This window comes from Caloenas nicobarica, chromosome 7, assembly GCF_036013445.1.
Source record: "Caloenas nicobarica isolate bCalNic1 chromosome 7, bCalNic1.hap1, whole genome shotgun sequence".
In the NCBI taxonomy this organism is placed as follows: domain Eukaryota; kingdom Metazoa; phylum Chordata; class Aves; order Columbiformes; family Columbidae; genus Caloenas; species Caloenas nicobarica.
In genome coordinates this window covers 2,618,735-2,642,855 of record NC_088251.1, presented here as the reverse complement: position 1 = coordinate 2,642,855, position 24,121 = coordinate 2,618,735, and the positions used below count along the sequence as shown (strand labels likewise).

The 24,121-nt window shown below is 43.0% G+C and overlaps 2 protein-coding genes across 2 annotated transcripts in view; one reads left to right on the top strand and one right to left on the bottom strand.

Annotated features, from left to right (window-relative positions):
- Positions 1–327: 327 nt before the first annotated feature.
- On the bottom strand, positions 328–8,406 carry CLRN3 (clarin 3). The gene is made up of 3 exons (XM_065639433.1): positions 8,178–8,406; positions 2,802–2,981; positions 328–602 (listed from the first exon to the last, which is right to left on the bottom strand). The coding sequence occupies exons 1-3, from the start codon at positions 8,404–8,406 to the stop codon at positions 328–330; spliced, it is 684 nt and encodes a 227-aa protein (XP_065495505.1).
- A 7,973-nt stretch (positions 8,407–16,379) lies between these two features.
- PTPRE (protein tyrosine phosphatase receptor type E) overlaps positions 16,380–24,121 on the top strand; it is a 97,963-nt gene continuing 90,221 nt past the window's right edge. Inside the window, exon 1 of the mRNA XM_065638440.1 lies at positions 16,380–16,421. The gene's annotated coding sequence lies outside the window, so the exon portion shown is untranslated. The remainder of the gene's footprint in view (positions 16,422–24,121) is intronic.

The following is a 24,121-nucleotide window of genomic DNA, read 5'->3' as shown; positions in this document are numbered from 1 at the left end:
ACGAGGAAGAACCATTCTAGGAGTGTGTTCTCACAGCCATCGCTCTGGGGAAGAGCAGAGCTCTAAGGCGCATGAGGTCTGCTCCCACAGAAGTGTGCTGGCGTTGGGCGCTTTGGCCCGTATCTACTCGGAGACGTTTAGGCAGCACACTTACCAATGGAAACTTGTAAGTGTTACACTAATACCTAACAAAAAGATAAAATTAAATTGCTTTGAAGACACAATAATTGAACTATACACACATCTTCAATTTGAATGGAAATGATCAGTCATGATGGTCCATATTAAACAGTCGTTTTTCTTTCCACCCTCTTTTCAATGGTGTCCTTAAAATAGAATGACGTCTTTTGGTGCATTTTCAATGGGTCTTTCCTGTTCTTTCTTCTTAGAGTATCTTGCGTGGTCATAGAAATATATGATGATGATAGAAGCAATATTCAGAAAAATGATGAGCAGCATGATCCAATATGAATATCCGTAAGTGTGTTCAGATTTGGTATTTGTCTGCAGAAGAGAAAAACATCCCTGGGCCAATTCTACAGACAAGCCATTTTCTTCGATGTTCACAGGGAAAAGTATCATGGCTATAAGTGTGAAGATTCCTAGAAAATATAAATACAAATGTTAGAGGTGAAACTAGTACTATTTATGTGGCTACTTGCAAATAATCTACCTAAATTGGTTAGAATACCTGGACTAGGACAAAGGTGAACATTTTCCATTAGTAAAGTACGAGGGCTTTTAAATAATTTTTACCCCACCTAATAGTATCTGCCAGTGTTTTGACACGGGCAACTATATCTGCTGCTAAAATTAATGGATTCTGACTATTCTTAGAGAAGGGCATTTAATGTAATTTTTTTCACTGAATTTAGGGCTGATGAGGATAATATATTCAATCCTTGGGTGATTTGCAGAATGCCTATTTGATATGGGATGTACAATATCACCACTGGATAAAACCTTGAGCAAACTAGTCTGCATTCAGGGTTTGCTCACATTTGCTGAAGACTTTAGACTTAGAGACCTCACATTCCTTCTGATGCAAATTATTCCATGACTCTGGGATGAGCCAAAATGAGAGATCTTATCAGATCTGTATCTTTTTCCTATAGCTTTCTGAATATAGTTGAAGTTACTTTGACATTTATGTAAATAATGCTTTTACAGCTCTACTTTCATAGTGCTAATGGAGGTATAATCTCTGAACATTGATGAAAATATTTCTGTTCCTTCCCTATAGTTACGCCACCCTGCACATGTTCCCACTGAAACGGGTTCACTTTTTTTTTCAGGAGGACACTTGACTTTCAGGCCATCTGGTAGGAGAATTAGAAACCTTCAAGACACACTCACATCAAATGATGCATGGTTTTTCATAAAATATGCCCACGGTAAAATAGACTTCCAGGTCATAGCACTTACAGGGCTGTAAAAAGTAACCATGATCAGTCAACACGGGGGTTTGCTTTCTCACTAGTATTTATTTTGGCAAGCCCGTGGTCCTTTCATTTCAGGTCAAAGCTTGGAGATTCAGGCTGCGTAACGGGTGCCGGGCTTGGGAAACATTCTCATGTGGTGAGACAACCGTCTGCTTGTCTCAAAAGTTGAAGAATTGTCTAACCTAGGCTTTTGCTCGCTTCTTGTGTCGTGTTTCAAGGCATCTATAGCTGTTACAGCATCTGTCTTTACACGCTGTGTTAGCCATGGCTGGAGAAAAAGGGGTGGGTTTCACACCCCTACCTGTACTCGTATGATTAAAACTACATTTATCTATATGTTTCCCTTTCCACCAAGGTCTGATTTTTGGCAAAGGCAGCTCACAGGAGAGGACCTTGTTGGGCGGGTGCAAGGCTCAGGGGAGAGTGAGCAGGAGCCGAGCATCCTCAGAGCATTTGAGGGACAAAACGCCAATGCTGGAGTACTCTGTAATTAGATGTCCTTAAAGAAAATTTTCTGAGTGCAAACCTCGTATTAGAGGAACACATAATCCTCTTGAGATTAATTGAACACGAGAGCTGTAGTCATTACCGCAGCAAGATGAAGAGAGGAGGAAGGTGCATTAGGAGCAACCAGGTGAAGGAGGGGTCAGCCCTCCAGGGAGCTTTTGACGGGGTTCACGTCTCTGATAACTGAACGTCTCTACCATTTTTTTCTGCTTAGGGAACATTAAAACTTAATTCATTTTGTGAAAGTACTTTTTGGAGAAGGAAATAAATTTTTCCATGACTCAGCCCTCCTAAACACTGTGCCCCCGTGTTAGTGCTGTTGCGGATGTATTCAATTCAACACATTTTTTGGAAATGAAGCTAGAGTCCATTTTATAGATTAGACCTTAGAGGCCTAATTTGTTAGGTAACCCAGCAACAAATATACTACAGATACAATAACATAGTGACATAAGGTCTTAAAGAGGTTACAGCTTGCACTGTAGTCACATCCAGTGCATATTTTGCTATTACAGTTCTGTATTTGTCCGCTTACTCCGTTCTTCTCCATGTGCATCATGCATGAAATGATTCTTGAAGTGATGCTACACTTGTTGGGGCTTCTTAACTTCCATTTTTGTTGCTGGTGAATCTGGGCTCCTACTGATCGATGGTGCCACTTTGAGTAAATAATCTGATTTTACTGGTACTTAAAGGATAGTTTTCAGGTTAAAAACCAAAATCAGCTGAACAGAATACCTTTACAAGTGTTTCCTTTTACAAATACATGTGTCTTCATCTTGGAATCTATCATAATACAGTATTCATCGGCATGGTGGGCAGAAAGTGGTCAGCATGGGATGCGTTACTCACCACATAAGGAATTCCAGGTGTAGACTCCGATGGGCCCCAAAAACGTCTGATAGGGGTTACTGACGGCGTTAGTGCAGGTGAATCCAGAGCTCAGAAGGGAGCTCAGTAAACTGAGAACCAGCATCACGATGATGGCAGTGATCATGCTCTGCACCTTGGTGTTGCGCAGGTTATCTGCAACTGAAATACAGCGGCTCAGCATCGAAAATCAGCATTTGCAGCAGGGTCTGGTGGGCTCGGACAACCTTAGGACTTATTGACATGGCTGTAATTAAAAGCTAATAATCAGAGATTGGGCTGATCTGTAGGGATTGGGGTGTAGAAGGAACAGTAGGTTTGGACACAGCACATGAACCCAAATCCAAAATGGGGTGAAGGGACGTTAAGTTAAAATAAGTGTCTGTCTGCTAATCCTGCAGGCACACAAACTTCCCAGGCATTGGGTTGGGTAGTAAACTTATCTTCTATAATACTTCTGTATAAATTTCCTCTTGATAGGGCTGGGCAGAAATTATATGCCTAAATTGGATCAGAACACTAGGTGTCCCTCTGCCCATCATTCCTGAGATGTCTGGTAACTTCTACAGATGCCTATTTAAAACTTGGCTCTCCGATTGTACGTTATTCCCTTCTAATATAGCAGCAGTGCCTCTCATATAGAATAAATCTGACGAGGGGAACAAGTTCTGAAAGTTCAGTAAAGCCATTAGCCTGGAAGGGTCCGGTGTGATCCTGGCATCTCTCCTTCTTGCTCCAGATTACTACAGCTGATACACAGATTTTTGCCTGGTGTAGTTTTGGGATCTTTATGTGTGGCTGGTCATATATATATATATACACACATATATATATGCAGTCAACCCCCCCCAGACTGAAATAAATTTTATTGGTTTTGCCTAAATCCTTCTTGTTATTTGATCTGTTGCTGATAATAAGAGACACAAATGTGAATGCAATATACTCAAAGTGTAATTGCAGCATAGCTGCATTGAAATATATTATTTTCCTCCTTTCAATTTAAAGATTGAAAAGGCAACTATAATGTTCCTGTGGCTGCCTTGCCCTATAACAAATATGACAACAATATTTTCAAGCTCTATTCAAATGGGTCTTCTGATAGACAGCCATCTGTAGGAAAACTTCCTTTCTATGCTGCTTTTAATACAAAGCCATTACTGCAAAGTATTCGGTTAGTACATAAATTGGAGAAATCATAGCAGAAAAAAATAGTAAAAAGCCCATAAAAAGAAAATAAACACTCATAACAAAAAAGAAGAGCCATTGGAAATAAATGAAAAGGAGAGCTCCTCTCTCATTTTCTGTAATATTCCTGGTAGAAGTTAATTTCTCTTTGAGGAAATGGCAGGTAAGGATGTGTTATGGAAATAAGTTGTAAATTTAAGCAATTCTGCTAGAAGAATAGGGAAGATGGGCATTGAGGAGACATCACTCAATGAAATGGAGTGAGCACAGCACCGGCTGTGCCATGTGCTGGAGCAGCATCGCTGCTCCAGAAATAAATCTGGAGCCGAATCCGACAGGTTTGTGTAATTTCCCTCTGGCAGCCTCGCTTAATTGCCTCACTCGGAACATCTCCAGAATTCACTGGCTACACCTATTGCACCCCCTAATTGATGTTGTTTCTGACAGTGTTCTGCAGTTTAGGGGATGTGATTTTTGTCAGATTCTGCCTGTTTTAAGCACCCCTGCAACAGCACAAGACTAAAGGTTTGGAATAAAATGCTGGTTTTGTGGTGGCAGATCATCTTTTTTCCTAAAAAAAGGAGTCTCTGCAAACTGAAGGAATCTACAGTAGCAGATCTACTTGAATGGGTTTGATAGTAACCCACAGCTGGGTAACCTCTGCATTAGTGCAAAATAACCTAATTCCAGGATAAAAGCAGAGATTTTTGCCTTCATCAGGTCTCTCCTTCATTTCCTGTACTACTTTTTTTTTTTTTTCTTTTAATCTTTAACTCTTGTGTGGTTGGATAGAACTTTTCCTGACCTGCGTGTGAATGACGTCCAGCTGCCAGCCTGCAGGTCTGTTCTAAGCAGCGGGGATCGGGCAGGTTTTATAAGGTGTATGATCACTATGACACATGATGAATTGCTCATTTAAAAAAAAAAAAAAATAGGGCTCAACCTCCTTTTACTTTTCAGAAGTTCCCATAGCACACCTGGAAGCTGATGGTAGCATTACTGAAGTTCTAGCGATTTTCAAGCCCTTGTCCTGTATTTCAAAAGGTAGTTAATCGATTCATCTCTGCCATAGCAAATTTCAAAGACTTGCTTGTGTGTTGTTGGCCATGCTGGTGGCCAAGAGTCAGGGAAATCCTGGCTTTACAGGACACCCTGGGTGTGCCTCTTGCTGCATCTTACTCACAATTTTTACGTGTTTGACTTGGGAACACGCAAGGCTGTAAACAATCGCTTTTACAGACTATTATATTCATAGGTGGTTCCCTTCTAAGACAAATCATTAAAACAGTTAATGAAGACTCTAAGGAGTTATTAAATAACTTTTACATTCTGCCAGATCGTTCTGCTCATCCCCGGAGCCTCCCAAGTAGCCGTATTGATTTATTGCTCTGTTAAGGTCATTCCTGTCAGTCTGTTAAAGGGGCTGCCCTGACCGGGCGGTTCATGCACTGTGCGCTTGCAGAAGCCATTTTCTTTCATTTATCTTTCACCTTTATGCTTGGAAATTTCCTTTAATGGTGTGGTTTCCAAAATAATACATTATGGTCTTTGTAAAGGCTGTTGATCATCTACTTTGTATGGCCATTAATAAAAACCTGGACTATTGCTAACAAGTGCTCTGTATCCCCAAGTTATCATCTTGGATTTATCCTTTCATGATTTCCATTCTCCTTTTGTCACACCCCCAAATATGACAATGGCGTTTGAGAAACACAGTTGGGGTGAACAGCAGAGACCCCCCAGCCAGGCCGTACTTTACTGAGCCACAGATCAACACTGTGATTTAAAAGGATGCTTATAACTCTTCTTACTGGTGTCTGAAATGCTAGAACGGAGAAAAAACAGTACTTTGTTTCTCCATAGCGCAGGCAATCCTTTTACTTAAGGATATCGTCAAACAGAAGACATCTACTGTCTTAGGAGGACCCAATTATATGGATTTTAAGACAGTATGTATGCAATTCTGTGAAGTATTTCTTCTATCTCAAGACAGTACAGAATCATACTTAACACAAAATGCGACAATCATGCCTAGTACAGGGCCTAAGAATTAATTTAAAATCAGTTCTTTTCATCTTAGATATATGAACTAGGGAGGGATGTGGGCAAATCCACATTTAGACTATTTATAAAGCACAACTTTCTTTCAGCAGCTGTCGAAAGCAACTGACAACTGAAGCGCACTGGTTTTGTTCATCGCTAAGCAGCTGATCTGTGGGAACTGAGATGACACACTATAAATGCTAAACACAAAACCTCCATCTGGTGAAGGGAAACCACTGGCGTGGGGAGATATAACCATAAATAAGCTATTTTTATAAATGCATATTTGCTCTTCTAAAATTTACTTTGATTGTTCTGATGTGACTGTAAATAAACAGGTTTGGATGGCTCATGATTTTGGAGTTGTTGGGTAATGATCTCAATATATGCCGCATGCTTTGCTAGGAGCGCTGCTGCGTTCAGGCTTTTCGTGACAATATAATTGTTATAATGTGAACGGGCTTGTGTGATCCAGCTTTGCCACAGGGAATTGGAGTGCCTGCTTGCATAGATGTAACTTCTGTACTAAATTAAGGTGGGAAAGAGCCGGGAGATGGGAACCATCTGGAGGCTTAGGTCTGTTGTGCTCAACCTTGGTGGCTTTCCTGGGATGGGACAAGGTACAATAGCCTATCAAAAAGGAAAAAAAAAAAATTCTTAAAATGCACCTTAAGTTTCAAAATTGTTCGACTTACCCTTCCCAATTTTCATTAGGTTTCTTTTGACTGACTTTTTCCCCGTTCACAAGTGTATATCAGCATTATTGCTTCGAACTTGGTGAGACAGAAAGACGTATAAATGGGTGCGAATCCTTGACCCTTCCACCAGCTTTCAGGATTATCTACCTTTGGGCTCTGTGAATGCTTTTCTGCACATTAGTGGAGCTACTTGTGCATAGAGGTGAGGAAATGATAAATTATGTGAAATCAGTATTGAATCTGTGGTTTGTGCTGGGTATGCATAATTTCTAGTTTCTGTTTTGCTTTTTCTTGTGTTTTGCTTCTCATACTAAGATTTTTCATGCTTGTCTTAGCTTTCTCCGAGGTTGCTCCAGGTAAAACCCCTTCTACTCTTCCCCTTATTTTTTAACTTCCTTTTATTCCCATGCAGCACCTCCGCTTCCTTATTTCTCAGTTCTTCTGTCCTTGGTAATTTAACCATTTTAATTCTTTTTCTTCTGTAATAATTCTACTACGGAGAATAAATATCAAAAACTGCATAAAAATTAAGATCTGTTCCATATCAACACAAGACTCAGTTTAACTTGAATCTGCTGCATGTTTGCTGAAATGTTATTCTAATAACCTTGTTTCCAAAGCTCATCTCAGAGTTTTTGTGGAGAGTCCTGATGACGAGGAGTCACCCGAAAACTGTGTTGGGTGGGGGAAGAAAGGCCTTATAAACTACGAAATGCTATGTTGTAATCCATACTTCACAGGTCAAATGTAAGGAAAAAAAAAAAGACATGAGCAAGCCTAAGTTTTGAAGACATTAACCAAATAGTTACGTTTGATAATATCACTTCAAAATGGATTGAGGTGCTCTTAAAGAAAGACATAAAAGGAATATGGTCATTAATGTGTAGGTCAAACATGTGTATAAACACCGTATCTATTATTGTTTTACATGTTTTGGTTTTTTTCCCTTCAGCAGCCTCATAAAACCTTCTTCTATGAAAACGATGCTAATGTGATAGTAGGCGGCTAAATGTTTTAAATCAAATGATTCGTTTAACATCATAAAATCTGAAAAAAAAAAAATCCTGGAAGGTAAGTTAGCTCTGTAATCCTTTAATAAAATGGTAATTTTTGTTTCTTTTCTGTTCCTCACTGAAAGCTTCTAAAAATCAAAACCAATTTTACACAAAGTCCCTATTTTGCGTTTTTTCCCTTGTTCCAAAGGCGTAGGCCAAGATCGCGGGTCATTAGAAGAAGCCGCTATCGGCAAGAATGCTGCAGCATTTCTGTGCTTTTTTTGGGCGGTCTTACACCACTTAAATCCCCAGACTGGTTTACAGATATTCTCTCTTAAAATATTATAGTCACGGGTGAACACAGCGAGCCGCGGTTGCCGCGTCCATCACCCGCACGAGCAAGAAGACGCCGTCCGCTGCCAGCCACGTCCACTCACCTCGGAAGGTCGTCTCCGCCACCTGAAGTCCCGCGGCCACGAACTGTTCACAGGTCCCGCTGAAAAGCCCGTAGGTGAGACTCACGGTGACGCTGGAATTGGCGCCCGAAAAGCCAACCTGGCTGCTCATCCAGTGCGGGGTCGCCAGCACGACGCAGATCAGCACGAAAGAGCAAAGGCAGGTGAAAAAAGCAGATGCGAACATGGTGGTTTTTTTCCTGGACGGCATCTTGTCAAACGGTGATTTTCCCACCGGTTCGGGGGATTTTTTTTCTCTTTAGTCCTGCTCAGCATGAGGTGGTTTTCCTCCTCCTCGCTCCCTGGGATCTGCCAGCAGAAAGTTACCCTGGTAAACTTTAAGCAAACAGCGGCGGTAATAAAAACGTAAAATAATTGAACTTTGGTCTGGAGGAAAGGTGTTGCTGTAGTTACAAGAAAACCAGCCTGGCAAATCACCGGTAGATGATTTACCGCTGCCTTGCCGAGCTGTAGCTTTTCAGCTCACGGTAATTTTTGCTAAACCTGTATCTAATTTGCGACGGTAAAGATTAATAAAATATTCCTTCTCTGTTCAAATTCCCAGCTTGCTTAACAGCCACCCAGCGATCTCTCTTGAGACCTCTTCAGGATTCTTGATGCTCTCTGGGAAAAGACTGGGCCGATCTCGGCTTTTGGGGGAGTAAGGAGGTTCTATCTACTGTCAATAGGTTATTTTCTAAGAAAAAAACTAAAATTCTTAATTAAATTCCATATATTTTCATGTGACAACTACATACATGTCAGGACAAATAATAGGGATTCCATTAGCTTTTATTTCTACTAATTATAATGTCATTATTCCATGTTATACTGAACGCATGCTTCTGGGTCATTTGGAGGCTTTTTAATTAAACTTTAGAGAACTGTCTCTTTTAACAGTGCTGCTACATATAAACCTGTTGAGCTGACTTCCTGAAGCTCAACTGGCTTGTCCTGTAAAGACATTGTTTGGGGGAGAAAATACCTATTTTGTAACACAGTGATATTATGCTCTAATAATTCCAGTCTTACAATTTCTTGATTCAAAACTTTAAAGCAGTAATCACATTTGAAATCAATATCTTCGATTTTTGAGATGTACAACTGGGCTTTTATATGATATAGTCTTGTGCATTTTTTTTTTCAAATTATATGGGGCTTTAATGATACTTTTGATACTACTTTTAAGAATTTATTCATTTTATTCATAATTTATACGGTCATATATGTACTTAACATAGCAGAAGTCAGTATATGATTTAGGCACTGAAGAGCACAGGGAAGCTTTTCAGCCCTTGTAAAGAAATAAGAAACAAAAGACCTGCCTCTCATTTTCTATCCAGTACTTCAGTTAAATTTTAACCATAGCAATATGGGTAAACTTTGTTGGACTGATACACCTCTACAGGTTTATTAATCCCATAGTTCTATTCATTTAGTTGCATACAAAGAGCATAGTCCAAGTATTTATAGTCCAAGGTTATTTAATAAACTCAGATAAAAAAGCTGTGCTACTTATCCCCTATGAAATATATTTTAAATCTGTATGTTTAATAATTTATGTTTGTTTTGGTACTAACTCTGAGGGAACAAATTTTCAGCTGCTGCTCAGTGATCCTCCTTTGGCGGACCTGAGAGAACCAAATTTACATGAACAGAGTGAAAAAAAAAGTTAAAAAGGAAAAAAAAAAGCGCTAAATAACAAAGACTAGTGGATAGCCTGCAGATCCTTTCTAAGCAACCTTATTATATTTAGTTTTCAGTGACTCAGCTCAAATTTTTGTGGCTCAAATAGTTGAAATTCTCCTGAGGCTGGGGGAATTGTGCTATAAATGAGACTATAATTTGCCTTATTCTTCTCTGTCACCTTGAAGTTAATATATTGTCTGCCAACAATACGATTCCTTAACTTTTTTTTCTTACAGCTACCTAAGAAGTATCATATAATTTGTAATGAAAATTGCAGTTTGACATGACAGACCTCATCACTAGGGAGAAAAGAGGTTGGTTTCCTCCGAGTCAGAGAAAATATTTCCCGATCAGCATCTCACTGACTCTACCCCACCTAACACAGACTCAGCCCTGCACAACAAACAGAAAAATTACAGTAGTTAATTATGAATCAGATGGACAGCAGAGAGATCCTTTGCTATATAAAATAAAAATTCCCTGTATTTTTAAAGGGAGACTATGTGAGTATTTCTCTTCTGTTTACGTACAAACCAGTTTGCTTTAAGCAATCAGATATGAAAAAAAATTGAAAATGAAAGCTTTTCTTTGCAGATATTTCATATACATTTATTTTTCTATGGTACAAACGCATTCTTACATAGGAAAAAAAAAATCATATGGTGATTTGTTGCCTTGCCCACAGCTCCCGAGGGATGTCACCATCTCCCAAGGGATGTCACCATCTCCCAACAGTGGCAGGCAGGGTCCCAGGGCTCGCTCACAGGTAAATGCGCTCAAGGTGAAGCCATTGGAAATTTTCTCTTCTCCTACAACCAAAAAGTTTAGTGACGGTTACCAGTGGATTAAAAACTTCCGTATTTAGGGTTACCGGTCGTTTAAAAACTTCCGTATTTAGGGTTACTGGTGGTTTAAAAACTTCCATATTTAGCTAAAATCATTTTAACAAACAGTCGACAGGTGGCAAGACGATTTAGCAGTGTGGTTGGTGGGCAGTCACGCTAATATTTGTGATTTTCCTTAGACACATGGTACACCCTTGTACATTACACAAAAGTTTCACATCATTTTATTTCCCATTTTTCACATCTAATTGCAGAGGAGCTCAGCATCTGAGATGGAAAGATCCTTAAGCTGAGCTTGGCCCCAAAAAGAATCAATAAAGCTCGGCACAAGGCAGGTGGGCGTGCAGGATCGGGCCATGCGTTACCAACGGTGCCTCCACCTCTTCTAACATGCACGAATTTTAATTGAAGCAAATTATTATAAATGTACTATAGAATACTGAGAATGAGATTGATTTTTGTCTCTGGTCGCTTTGCAGCCAGCATTCTGAGGGGTGACAGAAATAGGGATTTGTTTATGCTTTTTCAGCTGAGTGAGGGAAATCAGATAAAGCGTCATGAATTTTTTTGTAGCTAGAGATGAAAAATTTGAAGCTCAACTGAACTGCAAAATTATTGCAACAACTGTTTGGGCAAGTGAGAGGGATGTGATCACAACCGTTTCTGTGTATCCACACGTTGCGTGGTAGAATTGTAAGATTCCATCTGATTTCGTTCTTCTCTTGCTCTGACCTTTTTTACAGCACTATTGAGGGGGGGGAAAAAAGGCAACAAACAAAACCAAACGTGTTTTAAGTGTTTGGGTTTCTTCCAAGTAAGTGATGACATCTTCTTGGCTGAGAACTTGGTAGAGGAGGAAAGGCCACGTTCAACATCTACTCCGCTCGCCATGAGAAGTCCTTGCCCAAATGGGAACACCTCTTGCCTCATCTGGTGGCTGCAGGGGAAGCCCTTGAAATCGCCTTTTCTCAAAGATTTTGGGATTAAGAAATTAATTCTTCCACTGGAAAGTCTGGCTTCTAAAACCTCTCACACAACAGATGCCGCAGCAGGTGGAGGAGACCCGATACCTCGGTAGCAGCTCACGGAGCGTCTGACTTCTCGCTCGTCCTGTTCCTCTCCACTTCCAAGTTGTAAAATTCTTGGGAGGGTTTGGAAAGAACAGCATAAACAATTCTGGTAATTTTTTTTTTTTTAAAAAGGCAAAAAACGACATTTCAAAATCAAATTTTGAAAGCATGGAGCTGGTTTCCATTTTTCTTTAACCACAAAGCTCAGTAACTGCAGTTACCAAAGCAGCTGAGCTCCATTAAAGCCTCGAAAATATCTGAGGGCATCTTTTTTTTGATACCACAGAAGATGACTTGCAAAACTTTAAATTAATGTGCTTAGGTGTCAAAAAGCTGCTGTCATTCATGACTGAATAGTGCAAGTTGAGTGGTCAAGCAGTTTATTGAAGGATGGGGGGAAAAAAAGCCTTCTGGCCCCGTAAGAGGCAGAAAATACAGCCTTTGCAGTCTTTTCAATTTAATAAAATGTGGCTTTGAAGCTGCATCAAGGTTGGTAATGTTTATAACAGAACAAACCCCGGAGGTGGAAATGGAGAGAAGAGCTGGCAGGGCAGGCTTCGATTTATTGCAATTTCTGTAACAACTATAAAGATACGTAGTTTTGAATACTTAACTATAATCCTAGATACTCATAATTTTAGATTCCAAATGGAAACATCTTAGACATCCACCTCTTTGAAGTCATCAAATTAGCTACCGCTGGGATGCTACATATTCTCACACTTTTGCCCAATTATCTATAGTTTAAAGAGATTTTCCCATATTTTTAGGCTGAGATATATTTGCAGTTACAGAAGTCGTGTGTCCGTATTGCTTATTTGCTGGGCTGCCTCTGATTTTTCTAACTTTGTCATTATGTTTGACATCCTGGAACACAAATTGTAGTAAAGAGACACATCTACTATGCTGCTACCAAGGGTATAATGGCCATTTTTCAGTAAGTATGGAAGCCTGGTAAATATTTGAAAGGAAAGCAGTAGGATTATATTCGGTTTCATCTACTTTAATAAGACTATAGATGCTCCTCCTTGAATTCCTTTCTCTCCAGGCCGTGGCCACACGTTATTGTCTTTTGGGTTTACAGGCATTGCACAGAAAACAGAAAATATAATTTTATCTTACTTGGTGCTATCAGGTTCACTATCACGCTGGAATACCTCAAATAAATCTTTGGTGTTTAAATATCACCTGTTTCCTACGAAATATTTCTTGAGCTTGAAGCAGAGAAGATAACTTCTTGTAACAGAGAGCAGCAAAGTGCCTGTGATCATTCGTGGGAAAGTCTCCACCATTTCTTCTGGAATAACGTTATTTCCAGGGTGTGAAACCAGGGATGTGAGCGCTGGGTCCTGCCAGAAGCTGTTGGAGATCCTGCAGCTCCTCCGGCAAACGGGAAACAAGGGTGAAACGGTTGCCAAAGAGCTGACATTGCTGAGAACGTGTTTGATTTGTGATGGGAAGAGGGGAAAAGACAGATTGACCAGTGGGCTGTGAGGTGGACAAAGAAAAACCGGTGTTGAAGCTCTGCTGGGCTTAAACGCATCTACCCGTTATTATTTTTGCTACGGTTTTTTCAGTCTTCCAATTTCTTACGTTTATTTTCTGATGAAGCAAGTAAGCTCTGTCGATGTAGCTAAATTGCTTCAAATCCCATAGCAGTTTCATGTTCCATCCTTTCCCCTTTCTTTACAGCATAAATTCTGTTCAGACTTTATCTGGAGAGCGCTGAAAATGGCTTTAAAGAGGCTCCGTTCTTCAGCTCCTAGACCACATGGAGCTCTAATCTCGTTTTTGGGATGAAGCACCATCTCAGAGGACATCGTACGATGTTGTTTTTCTCTAGCCAGCAACTGGAGAGAAAATCAGTCTCAGGATCACTCGCTCCTGTTGGCTCCAGCTCTTAAACCCAGGCTTAGAACTATCCTGGATGTGACTGCAAGAAGGTGGAGCTGGGAATGCTGATGTGGATTAGCAAGGCTTAATTTTTCTCATGTTGTAAAATAGTTACACTTGACTATAGGCTGCTGGAGCAAGAAAGACTGGATGAAGTTTCTTTTATAACTTTATTTCAATTTTTCTAGATATTCCCCTTATCTACAGAAAATCTCTTTTCCCCTAAATAATGTGTTAATAACTATGGCGTGCATTTTCCTTGGTTCTTTATTGTACAACTTCAGTATAATAGTATTTTTAATTTCTGCACTAATGTGGTAATTTTATCCAACATGTATAATACTCCCATTTATTTCATTGCTTGGATATAAGCAGTCATTTAAATTAATATACAGTTTCTTGAAAATAGTTACTAGCGAGAAAATTGCTGACTTGCAGACATTTGATCTGCAAACACGTTCATTAAAATCAAACGCCTTCCTGGTGCTCTGCCCACGTCTGCTGGGAAATGTCAGCTTTCTACTAAATTGCTGTTTCCTAGTCAACACGATGCCAAAGGGACATAATTAGGCTATGATTAAGTTTTCTGCGGAAGACACAAATACTCGCAGATGTTCTAATATTTTTGTTTTGATGATCTTTTCATACGATCCCTAATTGTCTCGACATCCTTTGGTACACTTAAAATAAATGTGGTGTGCATGGGTATGGGTTTTGGAAAGTAACATATACGTGAGGTTCTCCTGGAGGAGAGATTTCTTCTGTAGGGGGATTTTCTTGTTTTGCAGGAGGTGCTGTCCTAGGGACTGGAGACAAAATAAAGCAAGATTCTCGCCTTTCCTTCAGTAATCCCCTCCTCCCTGGCCTACTTTTCAGCCTGACGTTTCTATTCTGGGTTTCACCGTCCTGATTCATTGGCCCCGTGCAGCCCAAGCTGCTGCAGAGGTTTCTCTGAGGGGGATGCGGGTGCAAAAGGCCTCGGACTGGTCCCTTCCAGCCCAGCTCTGGTGGCACAGCAGCATGTTAATGGTGGGGTGAGCAGAGAGGGGAAGGATCCAGGGAGGCTGTTTGATAATAGAATTGTTTTGGTTGGAAAAGACCTTTAAGATCATCGAGTCCAACCGTTAACCCAACGCTGTTATGTCCACGTCTAACCCGTGTCCCTAAGAACCTCATCTCTGTGTCTGTCCAACCCCTCCAGGGATGGTGACTCCAGCACTGCCCTGGGCAGCCTGTTCCAATGCCCCACAGCCCTTTGGGGAAGAAATTGTTCCCCAGATCCAACCTCAACCTCCCCTGGCGCAACTTGAGGCCGTTTCCTCTGCTCCTGGCGTTTGTTCCCGGGGAGCAGAGCCCGACCCCCCCTGGCTCCAAGCTCCTTTCAGGCAGGTCAGAGATCAGAAGTTCTCCCCCCAGCTCCTGTTCTCCAGCTGAACCCCCAGCTCCCTCAGCTGCTCCCCATAGGACTTGTGCTCCAGCCCCATCCCCAGCTCCTGACAGAGGACCCTCAGATCCCTCCAAGCTCCATCACACCGATGATCTCAGGAAAGGAGGATGCCCAACCTCATACCTGCTGCCCAAGGAGAACTGGGCGCTGTCAAACACCCATCCCTTGTGCTCCTGCGCATCCTCAGCTTTGCCTCTGAGAAGCGCAGGAGGAAACGAGCCACTTCCAACACGCACAGGTGGTAGCTCCGACTTCTGAAATTTTGGCTGGTGTTGTAGTTGTGATCGTGCCCAAGCGTGAAGCCGGAGCCCCCTTGTAAACTCCGCTGTTAACTCATGCAGAATCCCAGAATGTCAGCGGTTGGAAGGGACCTCGAAAGCTCATCCAGTGCAACCCCCCGCCGGAGCAGGAACACCCAGATGAGGTTACACAGAAGGTGTCCAGGCGGGTTGGAATGTCTGCAGAGAAGGAGACTCCACAACCTCCCTGGGCAGCCTGGGCCAGGCTCTGGCACTTCACTGGGAAAAAGTTTCTTCTCATATTTAAGTGGAACCTCCTGTGTTCCAGTTTGCACCCATTGCCCCTTGTCCTGTCACTGGCTGTCACCCAGAAGAGCCTGGCTCCATCCTGTGACACTCCCCCTTCCCATATTGATCACCATGAATGAAGTCACCCCTCAGTCTCCTCCAAGCTAAGGAGACCCAGCTTCCTTGTAAGAGAGATGCTCCACTCCATCATCTTCGTGGCTCTGCGCTGGACTCTCTCCAGCAGTTCCCTGTCCTTCTGGAACTGAGGGGCCCAGAACTGGACACAATATTCACAGCGACTTCTCGTCTGCAGCTCAGATAATTTCCCGCAGGAGGCAGTTCTGCCGGCGGGCGGCCCCGGCTCACTGAGCACCGGCCGGAGCGCAGGGGAGCCCGGGGGGGTTGAACCCGGGGAGGGGTTGAGCCCGGGGGAGTTGAACCCGGGGGTTCCCGCTGCGGCTGCGGCCGGAGCGCAGGGGGGCCCGGGGGGGTTGAGCCGGGGGTTCCCCCGCCGCTGCGGCTGCGGCCGGTGTCCGCCAGGCGGCTCCGCACCCGCCGCCGCGGCGCCGAGGGGAGGAGGAGGAGGAGGAGGAGGAGGAGGAGGAGGAGGAGGCGGCGAAGGGAAATTTCCTGCCTGGCTGCCGCCGCCTCTCCCCGCCGCCCCGGGCCGGAGAGCGCCTGGGCGTCCCGCGCCCGCCGCCGCTGCGCGGGGGCGCCGAGGGGCCCGCGGAGCCGCCGCCGCCGGAGCCGGCGAGGTGAGCGGAGCGCGGAGCGAACGAGGGCGCGACCGGCGAGGCGATGCTGCGGCGCCGGGGGCAGGTGCTGCCGGGGCGGACGGCGGGGACGCTGCTCGGCGGCCGCGCAGGTGCCGGGCAGCCCCGTCCGCGGGTGCGGAGGGGCGGCCGGGCGATGCCCCCGCCACCCCGCGGGAGGCCGGGCCGTCCCCGGGTGCGCATCGGGAAGGGAAGCGACCGGCGTTTGCGTTTGCTGCCGCCCGGAGGTGTCGCCGAGGCGGGCGGGGACACGCGTGTCCCTTTCTCCGCGGGATGCTCATCCTCGGGAATTAGCGCCGTAATTAGGCGGAGGGATGGGCGCGTTCCCGTGGGAGCGCGGGGGGCAGCGGGGACCCTCCTGTCGAGGCGAGGCGGCCGGTGCCTCCTCGCTGGGGTGGATGTCGCGCCAGGCTGGGGGTTCGGGCGATGCGGGATAATTTGGGACCGAGGGAACAGCCGAGCGCTGTGCGCCCCGGTGTCAGGCAACCCCATTAACTCCTCTCCCCGCCACCCGAGTGGGAAACACGGTGTCTCGGCTGTCGGGCTCTTCTCCAGCCCCCGTGTGTGAACTTCAGCTCTAAAAAGCCATTTATTTCCTGTCAGCACGTCCACATCATTTTCATCCCAGGGCTGTGGGTATGTGCAGCGTTCAGATGGACAGGACCAACAACTGAGGGATGACATGGCTACGTAGAAACTCTTTTATCCTCCCTTGGACAAGATTAGTGTTGTCTAAAAGCCGCACGGTTCCATTTGTGCCATTGATTGGATTCTGAAGATGTTGGCTGGCCGGTTCATGTGGCCAACAGTGCCCAGAGGAACCGGGGTCGGTGCTGCTGCCCGTGTTGCCTTTGTGCTCTCTGGTGGTCCCAGAGAAAAACAAGGAAAGCACCTGGTTGTATGGAGGGAGGTGTAAGTCCTGCAGCTGGTGGAAAACTTTGCATTTTCCTTATACAGACTGTGAAGGAGAAAGCAGATGAGGGTTTAATGGAAAAAATCAAATTTGTTACTTCCAAGAACAAAGGTATTGTGGTTTTTCTCCCCTACCTGTATGGGTTTGTTTAAAATACTGGGGAAAATAATGACAAACCTCACAAAGATAACGTAAAGACAACTTCTAACTGTTTCCCACCGTTGGATTTTTTTTGCTTTGATTGTGGGTTGTAGAAAGGGTTAATGGATATCTGCTGCGATATTGAACAGCGGTTTTTAATTGGCAAAGGGTGTGCCTTAATTTCTTAAAGTTGTTCTATGAGGTTCCTCTGCTTGTGGCTTATTTCCATAGGGTGAGGTGATTTGCTGTGCATTCAGCTGCGTAGCTTCTAAACCACTGTCTGTGTCTGATTTATGTGGGGTACAGACTGCTGAGTTAAAAGGAAAGACATAGCTTCTTGAGCTTTTTTTTTTTTTCCTAAGACATTATAGGCTCTATGAGAAAAATTGGAAAGCAGAAATAAAGAGGCTGAGAATTGAAAAATACTTATGTGCATGGCAATCTTTGCTTCTGTGCATGTTGATGAGAATTAATGACATTCAGCTGGAAACTCAATGTCATTTAAAAGGGATTTTTATGTGGGTATAATGCATTCTCCTCATCCAGGAGGCAAGTTCCAAGTTTGCTCTGCTGAGCGACAGATAAAACCGTGTAAGCCTTGATGTGGGACGATACAGGTGGTCTGGGTGGTACTGGCCCCATCTTGCTGAAGTGGAAGTTGGGGCTTGAGGAGTCCCTAATTGGGGTAACGATCTCTAATTGCTGTCGATGGCACCGAGGGCTTGTGAGTCTTGCTGCCTCTGCTTTGTGCTGAGGGTGGTGGCCCTGATAAAGGCAGGGGGTCAGGATGGAGGTGGGACAAGCAGGGACCATCGGGCTGAGGGCTCAGAGGTGAGTGGGCATGTGCTGGTGTGGATGTAAATATCACGTCTGGGGGCTTTGCATTAGGGGGACTGAAGGGAACTAAGCTAAAAATGTGGGGTTTTTTCTCAAGTAACAAAATCGAAAATCGGTTGTTTTGGAAATGTACGATAAGGGGAAGAAAATAATGCGCGAAACTAAATGGTGTGGGTGTAGTGTTTGATTGCCTTGATTTGCTCTGTCTTTGCTTACAAATAAACGAATTCTGTAGGAGCTGTGTTACACCAGCCATCCTTGCTTGCTACGCTTTGAATAACATACTTTGTACTCCTTAAATGCTTTTAATATATTCTTCCAAGTAAAAGGTAAAACCTGAATTCCTCATTTAAAAGCTTCCTATGCCCCTGACACCTTTAATAAAACCAGACATCTTTATGTACTTGGAATCAGCGTGGTGCTGCTGTTTGGACTACAGTAATTTATCCTCAGCCTGTGATGTGCAGGTTCAGAGATGGTCATTTTAGCACATTTGGGTCCTAGTTCACTTTTATATCCTGCTTTCTTTACCCTTTTCCACTTCATATGTTTATCTGTTACGTAGCTCAATCAGGTTTTTACATCTATATGAGTTAAGAACTGATCTCTGCCAGAACTGCCTTGAATTCCTGGTTGTTTTTTTTTTTTTCTTGATCTTATTTTCCTTCACCCGCCCTTCGTTATATTTCTGGCTCCCGGATCACACAGCCTGGGCCATGTCAGAGATGCACCATCTGGGCTGAGGTAATTGGAACCTGAAAGATGATGGTCTGAGGATTCTGCAGGTTGGAGGTCTGTGTAAGACCTTCCTCTTCCTCGTGAAGCTGAAGCAGAGGATGGGCAGAGCTGTCGTGCAGTTTAACGGGGTTAACTGATGTGTGCTGCTTTATAGCAGAACTTGTAAATACGTTTATTTGCGAAAAATCTCCCTTGCACACTGTGCTTTTCATGTACTTTTTGATTCTTCTGTAAGGCAAGTTGGGCCATAAGTTGATTTTTTTTTTTTTTTTTTTTTTTTTGAGCCATTGGGCCAAAGCTGCACACTCGTATTATTGACTGAACTAGTTTCAGAGCATGTTACAGGAGCACTTTGACCGGCGTACTTGGTGACCTTTTTCATTTAAGAGGTTACATGAAGAAAAATGGGTGAACATGGGTTGACAAGCTGCAAAGTGAACAAGAGCTGTAGGAAATGTACGGCACGATGCTGCCTTGTCACGGCTCTGCTTGGTGTTTTCTGAGAAGTCAGCGACACACGTTAAAGTGCTTGTATACTTCACGTTTGAAAATGTCCTGTAAATGTGTTCAGCGAGATTTCGGAGCAGGTCACTCGTACTGTAGTGAAGAATAAAAAAGCAGCCAAGGCAAGTGCTGGATGCTGCGTGGGATGAAAAATCAAAAGATAAAAAGGAATAGCGAATGTTTGCCTTACTGATGTGAGCCCAGCCCACCCTCCTCGCTCAAGGAGTGGGAGGTTCTGCAGAAGTTGTTCAGTTATACAGAGAACCTGAGGATTATGTACCTTTGTGCCTCCTTTGAATGATACTGTCATTGTGTAAATGTGATACTGTATCTCAATCCTTATTTCCAAAATACTTGTCACGTTAAATTTATGGCAGGGCTTGAAATCAGCTGGAGATCCTGAGTCTGAAGGTTGTATCAGAGCCCTTGAAGGCCATCGGGAATGAATGAAAATGCTTTAGGGGAAAAAACCTGTCTTTATATAGAAACATTGAGGGGAATGACTGTCTCTGGAAATACCTTGAAAATTTCTCAGCAAAAGCAGATGGCAAGAAAACGGATGTTTTTGCTACAAGGTCATTGATGTAAGAAGGGACCGGCTGGGTGGTGGTGGCTGATGTCTGCGTGGAGCAGAGCTGGAGAGATTGCAGAGCGCAGTTAGATATCTGAGTGTACTGGAACGTGTAACTCTTAGGAGTTTTGTCAGGGTTACTCAAAGCAGATGGAGAGAGGCATAAGAAATTGCTGCTTGTTTGAAATGGAAGGCTTGTTACTATAATCCTCATGATTGGATTTAGAGATAAGCCCATGGTTTACCATGGAATGTAATATGTACGCCACGTTTCAAAGACATACTTTTTTTAAAAAAAAAAATTAATATATAAATAGTGTAGTCAGAACAGTGCTACCTGGTGTTCCAGGTGAATAATGTATGCAAACTGAGACTGGGATGCTGTGACTTCCCATCACCGCATCCTCGCGGCCCGGGATGCAGCAGCAGAGGAGCCAAACCTGGGGCTGCTGTTGCGATGATGCGGTGAGTGGGTCTTTGTTTCTTGACGGGCGTTTCATTATTGATTTCTTGATACAATATTAATGAAAGCAGGATCCCTCTGTAACCTAAAATATAATTTGGTGCCCCCTAATCGAAAGTGTTGTAAATTGAATGGATACATTATTAAAGAGTTCTGAATGACACATTCTTTGTGGAGCATCGTTTATGGGTACCCTGGATGTGATATTCATTTGATGGGTTGAGCGCTGTCTTAGGGAATGATTCAGATATTGCTTTAACTGATGTTTGGTGTGATGCAGCAGAATTCAAGCTGAATTAAAAGTGGCTGTAGCCACCAGGCTGCTCTGCTCAGGCTTTCTGTATCCTTTTTATCTGTAATTTTAGGTTTTTTTCCTCATTGCCTGTGTCCCTCTGCACGAGGTTTCATCCCAGTGTACTCTTCGTCCTGCCTGATAACAGTGTGTATTGTATAATCCCAAATGCTCTAAGAGTTAATATTAAAAATAAAAAGTGGCTGTATTTATTCCAAACTTTTTGCTGAAATGTAGATATCTTTTAAATATATACGTACAACAGACTGGAAAGCTTGTCTAAGTGTTGAAATGAGATACTGGTAAGACCGAGATTAGACAAAACTCAGCAGCAGCAATGTATCGAAGTATTTGTACAGGATTTATTTTTGAGTTCTTCACAACATGGAAGTATTTTAATTCAGTCGACTTACTGCAGGTGTAATAATTCCATCAGTGATATCCTCCTGCCTGCCAAAATCCTCGGCGTTGTCTGCAGAGGATGCCTTTGGGAAATGGAAGAATAGATGGGAGATTTTCTTGCTGATAGGAGAGGCTGATGCTGCTGGGCTGGATTTTGATTGCAGTGTGCTCCGATTTATCTTCCTAAGTAAGCCGGCCAACTGATTATCTCCAGCGCAACAGCTCCCTGAACAAGTGTGGCATTAAAAGCTGCTTTTTTTTCTATCCTCCTTGTCCTGGAGTACATCTGTCGAACAGCGATGCCCTAAAAATGCCCTTTTTTCCTTTGGCTCCCGGCGGGTGACTCACTGTGGTGGTGGCAGATTAAAAAGCTGCCCACGCAGAGGCGATGGATCTGCGTGCAAAGGTGTTTCCTGGCGCAGGGAAGAAATAAAACCGGAAAGAAATTATTGGGGTAGTTTATTGCTTGCAATGACAGCTTGTTGTCGCTGGAAAAATGTGGCACGACTCAGTTGTGGGGTTTTCTATCCCCTTTTTCCCCGCTGTAAGAAGGAAAAAGTGCTCAGTCCTGAAAACTTAATTATTGGAGATTTTCTAATGTAAAGTAATAATTTTTGGTAAGAATGAGAGATCCAAGCAGGTAAAACCAAAATACAAAACTGTAAATCAGGTAGAGGTGAGATGAGATACAAAGTGGGAGGAGAAGAAAAAAAAGGCGATTGAAGTGGCAGTTTTTGGGTTATTGCTGTTGAGAAGAGGCAGGAGGGTCAGGATGGATGAAGCTGCATCAATTACTGTTTTTAGAAGGCAACACATACCCAAGATGCAGCGACATCAAGAATCACCAGGAAGAATTCAGCCTCAAAAAGGCTTTGGGTCAATAGTACTGTGAATTTTTAAGAAAAAGCAAATAAGGAAGTAACAGAAGATTTACAAGGGAAACAAGTGAAAATTTTGTTATTCCTGTCGCTTAAAAAGATCAGGACAAAATAATTAGATAGGCTGGAGGATAAACTTTTCTACCACAGCAAGGGAGTCAGATGAATTAAGAATTCTGCCACTTCTTGGTTTTGTTGCTCTGGAGGCACTAGGGGATAATTCAGAATGAAATATTCAATTCCACATTCAGGACAAGATCTCGCTCTTTTGAGACCACTTGGTTTGGGGTTTCCTGGTGGTTGAGTGTTTCTTTAATCGTTGTGGCTCTTGAGTTTTCTTCCTCTTCAGTAAAATCAATATCTCTTTCATCTGGAATAACGTCTAAAGAAAGCTTAGCTTAATAGAGCTCTGCTGTAGTTCATGATGATGCCCCTTCCAAGGGACTGACTGAAGACTAGCAGAGTAATTTGGATTATCGGCCAGTGTAACTGGACGGAGATGAATTGTGGGAGCATGATGCTTTCAAATAGAATTTTCCTGTGGACATAGTGTAATGAGGACAAGATAGTTTGGTTGTTTGTATAGAGCTAGTACCTCCCTGGCCTGTGCTCTTGCCACCTGAAGGTCATGGTCCCCATGGTCTGTTGGTGTCCCATGTATTCCCAAGGGTGGAACCGTGCTCCTATGAGGTTCCTGATACGTCTTCATGTATCTTGGCATTTGCTCACGTAATTTGTTACATCCCTTGGTTCTTTGAATGAAAATCTTTGTCAGCAACGAAGTATAACTTGACCAAGGAGAGAAAGCCCATGTAATCACAACTACAAGCCAACAATAAGAATTTGTGGTTGAAGACCCTCTTGTCATCAGTATATTTGATAAAGGATCTGTAAATGTTTCTTTACCAAGAGCTGTAGTTCTTCAGCTTCAGAGCAGTTTTCACTGCTACGTGGGATGCATTTTAATTTGCTTCTTTGACACGCAATTCACTTTTAAGCCAGCCTTTCTGTCTTTTAATTTAGTTTTGATGTGATGTGGCAATTTGTAAGCACATCTGTGTGTAAAATCTGCAGAGAATTTGCCGTTATTTATGAAGGTCCTTCCTCGTCAGACTTGCCTGGCTGGTCTCTTGCTCCCAGTGTGCTTCAGTTGCAAGTTTTAGACTTTCAAAGTGTACTTAATTTTTATTGGTTTTTGCCATTTAACCATGTTGTCTTTGTTTTTCATCCTTTGATTGTTATTTTTCTTTGCATTCCTAGCCTTAGTTTCTGCTGAAATATTCTGTATATTGCTTGAGTAGTAGTAGGCTATTGATTTAAGCAAGCAATGAATCACGTTTGTATCCTGTGTTCTACAGGTTTAGATGTCTCGTACTCTCCGAGGTTTTTTTAATTTACATCTGAGTTTCGTTAATGCATTTGATCGTACTGCACAATGTCACTTTAATTACGCAACACGATTAATTTTTCTGCTACCTGTCTTCCTACTGATCTTATACAATTGGGCAAAGTTTGCAAATTGCTACTGAGAGCAAGATCGTGGTAAACCAGCTTTCATGTTACAGAAGAAAAGCCTTTGTAAAACCAAGTTAAAATGATATATGCTTTTCCTGTTAAATACACGGATGAGTTTAAATGGATTCACGTTATCATTTTGTTTGCAGTTGTCAAAAGCTCATTCATTTCAAGGCAAACCACCTAGCTTGCTGCTTCAAATTGCTTTTAAATTACGCGTGTGCTGATCCATCTCGAAAAGCCAAGTTACAAACTCGGCTGAGGGTACATATCAAGGCCACCAACACAACACTTAATTCTAATCTGTTTTTCACCCGCTGACCTCCCACCTCCAGCACTTCTCCGTTTCCCGGCAGAGCTGGCGGGAGAGGAAGTTTTAATGACTTAATTATTTCTGGGAAGGCAAGGAGGAAAGGAAAAGGTGGAAA